General features: G+C 39.7%; 1 protein-coding gene across 1 annotated transcript; it reads right to left on the reverse strand.

The window, feature by feature from the left end:
• Nucleotides 1-4,716: 4,716 nt before the first annotated feature.
• On the reverse strand, nucleotides 4,717-8,848 carry bcl2l10 (BCL2 like 10). Its single transcript, XM_022199546.2, has 3 exons — nucleotides 8,721-8,848; nucleotides 7,033-7,497; nucleotides 4,717-5,663 (listed from the first exon to the last, which is right to left on the reverse strand). Exons 2-3 carry the CDS (start codon nucleotides 7,492-7,494, stop codon nucleotides 5,541-5,543), a joined length of 585 nt encoding a protein of 194 aa, XP_022055238.1. The 5' UTR covers nucleotides 7,495-7,497; nucleotides 8,721-8,848; the 3' UTR covers nucleotides 4,717-5,540.
• Between the last annotated feature and the right edge of the window lie 1,447 nt (nucleotides 8,849-10,295).

The raw sequence follows: 10,295 nt of genomic DNA on the forward strand, positions 1-10,295 counted from the left end.
TTGCAATAAAACATCACTGACTAATTGCTGATTTGATTAACTGATGATTTCCCACAATACAGTTGCTCAGGAACAGAAGCTACTCAGACTGATCTGTAGTCAAATGTGTCGGACGATATGATCATCCATGTTAACAGCGTCACAAAGGACACACTTCATGAGCTGTTCCACCAGATAAAATCATATCTAAAACATGATGACAGGATGGAAATACACATCCTCCTTTTTTAAAAATATTTTATGTAATGTTAATGAGTAGTTTCACATACTCAAAAACGATGGATCAATTTTAAATCCGTAAAAGGACAGATACTTTTCCCTTTTTCTTCTCTGCAACTTGCTGGATTGTTCTTATCACTCGTGTGTTTTCTCATTTCCATTGTGTAAAGGAATAAGTACTGACCTCTGATGTCTGGCCCGGCCTGTAACGCTGCCTCTCTGTTGTCGATCAGAGAGGTCAGAGGGTCCAACACGTCTCATTAACCTTTGAATAGGTGTCCTAGAAACACAGGATTGACTGTGGCGTAAGCTGCATGTCAGGATTGAAACCCCATGTGGAAATTAAAGACCTTCAGCCAAACTGATCCCTGATCAGCATCTGCTGTCAGTCCTGAGGCTATTATTATATCATCATGAACAAATCCCATGAAAAGCAATGTGACTCTCAGTACCTTTTGTCTTCACCAAGCCAGTGTGTGACACTCAGCCTTGTTCTTCCTGATTCGTTCTATAGCTGTAAGTCTTAGTTTCATATTTACTTTGTTAAAATAATTTCAGATGAAAAACTTAACAGCTGGGGACTGTAATTTTAAGAGGATAAAGCACAGAGATGAGCACATTGTGTATTTACAAGAAACTATTTTCAGCTGTGCATTGCAGTTTTTCTCAGTCGCTTTGGTACATTTCTTGAATTATCCTCGACATTTGCAACACAGTAAGTGCATTTCTAAGACAACTTGTACAAATAGCGAAACACCATGGATTACCTGCAAAAGCCAGTCTCTTGTTCAAAATCCTTAGTTCATCTCTTAAAAGTAAATATCTGTGTCAATGAACATGTCAGTGTCATCAGAATGACAAGTCCTTGTGTGTGTACTCTGGAGGGATTTACATTTTTACTATTGTAATTTGCTGACAGACTATGTCATTGCAATACAGAAAGGAAAACAGCGCTGCATAGCACAAAGAAAAAAAAAAAAAAATACAAATATGAACACAGAACAATCTCCTTAGGGAAAACTGTACATGCAGCTGTAGGAGAAATCGCGCGATAGCTCGCAAAATCGCGCCAAAACCGGTGTTCTGGCACAAGCTATCGCGCGATTTCAGAACGAGATTTGCTTTCTAGCGTCCTGAGATTTGGATACAGACCACAACAAAGAGCGATCGCCAAGTAATGTGGAGGTTTTCGTTCACTTCTCATCTCTAGTATGTTGTGGGACACTCGTTGAGACTATCTGAGCCGGTCAGTGTGGGGAAAAAAGCATGTTAGAGCAGACTTTGACGCAGGAGGGGGGGGGCAAGTTGCCCCATACTTTTCGCTAGCTGAGCTGCTAAGCTGCCTGCCTGGCTAAATACTGGAGCTATGGTGAAAATTCATTTCTCCATCACTCACATGTATGAAATTACATATGGAAACAGACCCCAGGTTGAAAAAAACCGAAGTTCCCCTTTAAAGGGCATTCATGACCTCAGTCAAATACCGATTAACAGCGTTGTCTCATTTTTAGTTTCTGTGGATTTGTTGACAGTGAAACACACAGAAGATGGATCCCTCAGAAGGACACACCAATCAGTTTATGCACTGAAACAATGAGAAGACAAATTGTAGCTGGGGTCCACAGTTCCTATAATCTCTGTGCCGTATAATCCATAAAATAAACAGATCACCATAACAACAACAGATTTGCCAGCTGTTTGCGATGCTCTTTTGGGGACTCACCGACAGACTGAAGCACTATCAACAGGAAACAGAAAAGCCACATCAGAAACAGTTATGGTTCTCTATTTCACAAACAACGTGACAACACGGTGTGTTGTAACTGTAATGGAGAAACGCGTAGGAGTGTGTGTGAACAGTGTGTGTGGGAAATGATCTGTTTCAGTGCTTCAACCAGGCCGTGGCCTCACCGCTGTATCGTAACTCCCTCAACACTCACTCATCTTGTTTGTATTAGACAAGTTAATCTCTTCTGTCAATATCTCTTGCTTATCTGTTTTCTGTGATGCACTTTAACATTGGGATGTAATGTTCCCAGCCAGTTCCAGACTAAAAAAAACAAACAAAAATAAATGTCTTGTCAAAGTGTAAAATTTGTGTTTCTTCAGTAAAATTGTATTCCTGGTTTTCTGAAAGATAACCAAAAACTGATAAACTACAGGACTGTCACAGCTGAGAGACATTTTTGAGGATCTTTTTGCTGACTAAAATGCTGCAACTTGTCAAAGTAAAGACATTAACCGCTCACTTCTGGTTTCTTCAGAAAGGAACTGTACGTTAAATTTTAGTTGATGCTGTTGTTTCTAGAAAAACCTTTATCTTCCAAGTAACTGTTTTAAAAGTTCCTCTGAAATACAGCTACTGTATCAAAAGCATGAGTGAGCTCCACAGGTCCGCAAACACCAAGAAAGATACATTATTATTGAATTATAGATAATATCAGCTTAACAATTTGAGTGAAAACTTACATTTCTGAGTATCTTGGCATAAGCTTGCTGGGCTTTTACTTTAATGGCAGCAGAACTCCACATGTTGGTGCAGAACCTGATAATGAACTTATCCCAGCATGATGTGACAATGTTCAAAGAGCATGTTGTCATGTCAGGAATGTTTGACTTTCGAAATCTTCAAGTGTAAAATAAACGCTCAGTGGGTTTGAGGTCAGATGACTGCGGACGAAGGTCCGTGACAGTCAGCACTCCTTGGTTTTCAAGTCAAAGCTTGAGGTGTGTTTGGGCTCTTCATGTTGCAGGAGCATGAATCCTCCTCCACAAAAACGTAAACCAGAAGATGGATCATGTCTCTGAAGAATGCCGCGTTACTTCTCCTCAGGCAGGCGGGAGTGACTTTGGCGTGTCCAACTTCAAAGTTGATTGGAGTCGTGACTTCTATATTTACCAAATTCTGCATTTGGGATTAAATTGCTTTTCTCTCCGTTAATCAACAAAGCCTGGTGTAGCAGTCCTATGATCATGCAGTTGCTTTTACTCTGCCTGATCCAGTTTCCACATAGTGTTTGAGGCTGCCTCGTTCTGCCTCTTTAGAGGCCTTCGGTATGCTCATGATCTGAGAAAGTCTTTCTTTTCTTGCAGTAGAAATCTGACTTCTGACACTTGCACTCAGTTCTGGTACCATATTTCCCTCTGTCACAGTGCAGTGAGCAACGTTCTGCTGGAAATGTGAGCCACAGCCATATTTCTAACAATGACTGCAGCTTGATTTACTTCAACAAGCTTCTGATGAGTTGATTAAATCCAGCTGAGTGTGATCTGAACGCTGCTTCAGTGGAAACATACGACTCGCATTAATGCAAAGGATTAACATGGTCAGTGTCATTAATCAGTTTCAGCTTAAAGTAGCACAGAATCTGAATTATTTCTTTGTAATTTTATCATAACTTGTTTACTTTTACATTTTTATGTCTATATAATATTTAATTCTTAATTTCCAGGTTCATATATAATGTGCCAGACTTACTTTGAAAAGTACAAAAGTACTTACATTAGGGTATTATAAGCCACATCCTATTTTGCAAATTTAATTTTTTAGATTTTAATCCATCCAGCATACCAAAGATTTAAAATTCTTTTCAGAAGTGTGAAACCTTCATGTTAGTCATCTCCACCTTTCACCATAATGTGAGCCTTCTAACAGGTGCTCCTATCTGCTCAGATTCATCTGTTAGATGACTTCCACTCATGTGCTGATGATGCTGGATGTGTTTCAGTAAATGGTGTGCAGATTGTGTTGTGTGATCAGATGAAGCAAAGAATGCTGATAAATTGTTTCCTTCCTCATTTGAAGCGATAAAGGCATGGTTTTATAGTAGCACAGCAATGTGATAATCCAGCTGGGTGCCAAATTAAAATGTTTTTGAAACATTTTAAATTCAGATTTTAGAAATTTGAGATTTCATAAATATGTAGCAAATTTCATATAAGAACAAAGCAAAAAATCTTATTTTTTTAGTGCATATTTTACAAGCAATAGGTGGCCAAAAACTAGCGCTAACACAACATTTGATTAGGTGATTATTGATTATGGAACCCTTTTCAAATTGAAGGGTGTCACAGATAGCTGAGATACTTCATGTTTGGATTCACTTTGTGAATAGGTTAACTCAACTAAAGAACATTATCTGCAGCATCTGACTGACCATAGTGACCTCTGGCCTGAAGAACTTCTCAGACTCCTTGTGATTCTAAAGTGTTTTGTCAATTACTCCCTTCACGTCTGACACGTCCCTTATCTTTCGTATTGTCTACTTCAGCTGTGCGTAACTGGAGCACTGTGATGGCCAGAGGATGAGCACAGCATATCTCATTTATGACAATGTGTCTGCACATGAGGGGAGACAGACTTATTTACTGTTCATATTCTACTGAATACCCATGACCTGCTTAATAGACCTTCAGAGCAAATACAAAACAAAGTTGTAAAAACATGACATCACCATAACCGGTCGCCCACACTTCAATGAAATAAGAATCTCAAAGTCCACGATTGTTTCCTTTTATTACAAAAACGGTGACAAATAAATAAAACAAAACAATGTAAAAATATAATGTTTCAGAGATTTGGGGGGGGGGGGGCTTATAGCAACGGTTTGTTCTAAGAGCAATATGTCTGAAATCAGATTGGTCCCTGGTGTGGTGGATTGATGAGAAACATTTCACAACATATTATAGCACCGTTGTGTGGTCATCAGCGCTGCACTGTGCAGCTCAGCTGACCTCGTAAATCACAGACATTAACACATGAATGTAGGACCAACTTGAAAAACAACCAACTTAACTGTGGATCGGATAGAAAAGGGCCATTGCTCACGCTTTCATTTCATATAAATATAATATATTAATTTATACATTGTACACTAGAATGCCTCTATACCACATACACAACTCAGGTAAGCCTGTGAAAAGGCAGCTGATAATTGTAAAAATCAAAAAAAAAAAAAATCTGTGGGGAAAATGAGATTATGCCTTTTAGCTGCACAGTTGACAATACAAACTTCAAAAGAGAGGCGATTCTGTGCAGAAGCCTGTGCTTTAGTAATTAACCTAAGATATGCAAACTGATGTCACTCACTCCAAAATTACTGAAGGCATTGAAATCGTTTTTACAATCTTAAGGAGCAAGTGACAGAACGTCAGTATTAATGTGTGTGGGGTCCGAGTATGTGCAAACATTCAATTGATGTACATGAACCCTGAATTCACTACAGATTCCAGCATTACTGTTAGAATTCAAAAGTCTACGTAGTTGTGTCAAATAAACTGAAAACATGGATGATGGCGTGGGTATGGATGCAGAAGGCTGGTTAGCGCACCAGGAGGAAGGTGAGTCCAGCGAGGCCGACACCGGCAGCAGCAAACAGCGCTGTCTTCATGGACAAGTCCTGACTCGCCTTTCTGGCACTGAGGGAGAACTTACAGAAGCCTTCCTATAGGAGGGGAAAAAAAAGACAAAAAAAAAAAGTTGAGAGGATAAACTTTCTATTTACTGACAAGAGAAAACATATCTGCTATTTCAAGGAATTTCCTCAATGATAGAAAATAATGTGCATGAGCTGCTAAAATGACTTCAAACAAAGAGGCTAAGCTGACAGCTGGTGGCAATTATACAATATATTTTGAAAAATGTCAGAGTCACTGACAGTCCTGGGTTTCTCCACAAAAATGGAAAAACATTCACACTCTGGGGCCGCCACTGAAATCAGCAATTTTTAAAAGACGCTGACAGCGCGGCGGTTCTTTACAGCTTAAACACATAATAATGTCAAAGTGTCAATGTTAAAATGCTGGAAAAAGTCAAGTTTGATTAGATTATTGGCAAAAATATTTCAGCTTCTTCTGTTCCATCAGTGCCACTGTTAAAAACAGGGTCAGTTCGATGCTGTTTAGAAACTCAGCTGCATTTCTCCGTCATGTTTTCAGGCTGAAGTCACACACTGGACCACTGAGTGCACCTGCTCATAGCTCCAGGTGTTCTCGTTGCTTTACAGCTGCTTGTTTTTGTAGTCATACCACATTAACTTTCAATACGTCCCATGCCAAATTCAACACACTAAAGCTTTGACTGTTACTACAAAGTCCATCTGGCTGAGCTGGTTACGTGTCTGTTGAAACCAGCTGCCAGCTGAAGAAAGGAGGGGCTAGTTTGTGTGTGTGTTTATGTGGGTGTTGGGCAAGCCCATTCATAAAAGCAGACATTCAACCGATGCTCTGTTTGTTAAAGCTTCTGGGACTTCAGTCAACCCAAAGTGCATCTAGTTTTTTTCTCAATACATCAGGAACATCAAGCCAAATTATCTTTGTCCTTTTGATTTCCAGTTGCTGGATAACTCAGTAGTGCCTGACAAACTTTTGTGCAACAATTTCAAGAAACTCTGGATACTCTAAAGCCCTGCATTGTTTGATTGTGGCCATGACTTTACACTGTTGCCTTCTTCTTGTTGTAGCATACATTCATCTGAATCTGGCCTACAGCTACGCTATAATTCTCACAGCAGTTGATCTGGTTGGCAAACAAAGGAAAAAAGAAAGCATTTAAAAATATAGTTTAGCTGTATTATAAGTCAGAAATCTGAACATAAGCACCTACAGGAAGCAAACATGATCCCATCAAAATAGGTGGTTTCCAATGGCAGATGTTCAAAAACACTACTTTCACATTTAGCTTTCAGTTTTAAACTATCTTACTGCTCCAGATACAATCAAAATACACGTCATATCTACAGTTCTGCTGTTGAGTAAGATCAGACATTCAGCAGCCTATATCAGGCTCACAGCAGACATGTTGTCAGGACTTACCCATCCATCATTCTCCAACAGCCAGTCTTTCTTCTCCTCTCCCAAGTAATCAGCTATGGTCTCTGCCAGTCCTCTGCAGTTTACAGGCCTCTGTCCCAGTTCCTGTCGCTTCCCGGGGTCCAGCCCCGGCTTTGTGTCCTTCTGCTCCAGCAGCTGTCTGGCCAGCACCCCAGTAAAGGTGAAAAGGGAAACAACCCTCCCCCAGTTCAAGTGTCCATCTTCCACCAGCTCCTCCATCACCATCCTGAGGCTGGAGCAGAAGTCCGGCCCGCACTGCCTCAGGAAGGCCTGAGTGAGGGAGTGGAAGCGAGCCTGGTGCTGCTTCTCCATGTCTTGGGCCAGACGCCTCATGGCAGCGGCTGACTCGCTGGGAGGTGGAGGGGCTTGATGTGGGCCTGCACAGCACAGGGACAGGTAGTCCTCTGCCAGGACCACAGTCTCTTTCCATAGCCCACAGGACATTTTCTACCAGGGGACAAGAAAGAACAACTCCCTTCAAAACAAGCTTGTTGAGATTTGACAATCAAGTGACTTGACTGCTTTGAACGACTACAAGTGTCGTTTGGTCTACATGCCACAGACATGAGTGGCAAATGACCAGAATGACTCTTACAGCCCAACCTTCAAATGAAGATGGCATTTGGATGATTGCTTTTCAAGTGTTCACGATCTAGTTATGAGTAATTCATTAATCATTCGATCATCAAGCTTTGAAAACAACGAACATCCTGTGGTCAGCACATCATACAATTTAAGACATTATCAAGAAGATTTTCCTGACCACTTACCAGTATTAGTTATAAATTACTCAGACTAATCTTTATAACGAATACTGTAGCGTCTTAGTGTTCATATTTACTATTGTCAGGTAAAGCTGTTTTTATATATTATTTGTAGGGTTTTAATCCTTAATATTTATATCACTCTGGTAAGTTCATACCATAGTCAACACTTAAAAATCCCAATCTCAATCTTTAAATTTGTTAGGATATTTTAAAACACCAGTTTTATTTCTCTACACGAAAAGCAGCTTTACTCAGCGGCCGTGGCTTTAAATACGATATATTAAAACAGGGACGATAACAACGCTATTCTTATACTACCACTGACCAGCTGCACTTTTCCCTTTGGTAAAATAAAAATGGGTTAAAGTGAAACGTGAGGACTTGGTGTATCGGTGGAGTTTTTCGTGTTTAAACCAACTTAACACGGTGTGTTAGCGTCTACATGTGAATAATGTCGGTTAGCTAGCAGCAGCTTTACGAACAGAAATAGCTCGTGTTAGCTAACCGCAAGCCGGATGATGCTGAAGACCGCACACAGCTACGGAAACTTAATAACACTAAAACTGACATAAAAGCCTCTGTAGTCATGTTTCCCGGTGGCATAACGTCAACAGGCCGTTCGCTGTGAAGCAAAACCGGTGAACTCGCAGCCGGCTAGACGTTGCTGCTGCCGTTTCCTCCGCCGACTAACCGTTGATCTGTCATCATAAGAGCAATGGAGGACACAAAGGAGCGCTGACACACCGCAGCTAAAAGCTACCGGAGCCACGTCTACGCAGCCAACGCCGCTTCACGACTCTACACCGGCATCAATGTGCGGGTAATTTTCTGTATTTCAAAAATAACACGCATACAAATGAGTGAAATGCCGGTTTTCGGTGCGTAAATGGAACAAAAGCTTACCCTCCCAGCGATATCAGACTGCTCTCAGCACACACAGACGGCGGAAGGAGAACCTCGGTGGAGTCGTAGCTTCCCTTCAGCGCTGCTCGCATTTATCACCGGCTCCTCCCCCGGCACTTTATATAGACAGCCGCTTTCCGTTGAGAAAAAAACCCGCAAAAGTCCCAGCTTTGAGCAGAAATTATTCATCTCCCACTGGACGTTATCTCTATCAAGGTGTGAATTGGAAATGGAAAATTATCTGGTATCCTACTGGGAAAAAACAAAGGGGCCGCACCTGGGATATTATTTGTGGACTTTAATTGATTATTGTATTCAATTTATTATTATTACTGTTGGCCTATACTTGCAATAAAAGGCTACAAACAACATGTAAGCGTTTATGCAACTAATAAATCAGCAAATTACAACTGCAATATAATAAGAAATAAACAATAGTCTCACATTAAACCCAGGAAGGCATTAAATGATGCTGTTCAAAGATGCTGTTTGACTTTAATTACAGCAAAACCACACACTTTGTAAGTCCAGGTGAATTTGTAGGCGTCGTTTTCACCGGATGAACCCAAAGGACTACCTGTGATGTTTCCCTGCAGCTCTCAGAGGACTGCTGTAGTTTCAGGATCTGGTGTCATTCTTCCCCAAAGTGTGTGTCCTCCTCAGTAAATGACATAAAACACACGGTGCAGATCAGTGAGCAGCACTGAGGAAGTGAAACATGCAGGAAAATGTGTTTGTATTCAAATGCAGTGAGGGCAAGCCTGGTGATATTTTTGGGTACTTTTGCTACATCATACTCTCATCCGTCATTGCTTTTTCTTGCTCTCACTATCTCACCGGTCTCTATACACACTGGTGTTTCCCTCTTTCTTTGACTTGTGTGATCACTGATGAAACCTCCTGGGCTGTGCTGAGAGATGATCACTGGATTTGGTGTGTTTCACCACAGTGGAGTCAAGATACACTGTTTGAGGATCATGTCATCACTCAGAGGATGTTATGTGATGTATGAAGTGGTGATGTGGACAACCTTTGACTGCTGATAGAACAATAAAGAGGTGGAAGATAGACTGATCAATAACGTTCTGAGGGCACAAATATTAGTGAAAAACAAAACAAAACAGTCGATTTCTCCACTTTGGAGGACAAACTGAATGTTATTCTGAGGCAACTGTAGTTGTATATCTGTACTATTTTCTAATATATAAATAATAAAAACTACTACTAATAAATAATAAATAATCTGCATATATATATATATATATATATATATATATGTATATATATATTATATAATCTGCAAAACCCAGATATAGAAAAAATGAGCAAAAATAATACATATTTATTCAGATATTAATGATTAAAACTAATATTTTTAAAAAGATCATATACACTTATATATGATTTGATTTTTAAAAATTTTAGTTTTGATTTAATTTAATTTTTAATTATTTATATCTGAATAAATATATATTGTTATTGCTTCTATATTATAAATAAATAGATATATAGACTTTATATATATATATATATATATATATATATATATATATATATATATATATACTGCTCAAA

Source organism: Acanthochromis polyacanthus, chromosome 2 (assembly GCF_021347895.1).
Source record: "Acanthochromis polyacanthus isolate Apoly-LR-REF ecotype Palm Island chromosome 2, KAUST_Apoly_ChrSc, whole genome shotgun sequence".
In the NCBI taxonomy this organism is placed as follows: Eukaryota; Metazoa; Chordata; class Actinopteri; family Pomacentridae; genus Acanthochromis; species Acanthochromis polyacanthus.

What these genes read in the sequence shown, in the direction of transcription:
- bcl2l10 (XM_022199546.2), bottom strand. Translation starts at nt 7,494, where the DNA reads ATGTCCTGTGGGCTATGGAAAGAGACTGTGGTCCTGGCAGAGGACTAC. An exon ending in TGTTGGAGAATGATGGATGG is followed by an intron (nt 5,664 to 7,032) that starts GTAAGTCCTGAC and finishes CCCCTCCTATAG; the next exon opens with GAAGGCTTCTGTAAGTTCTC.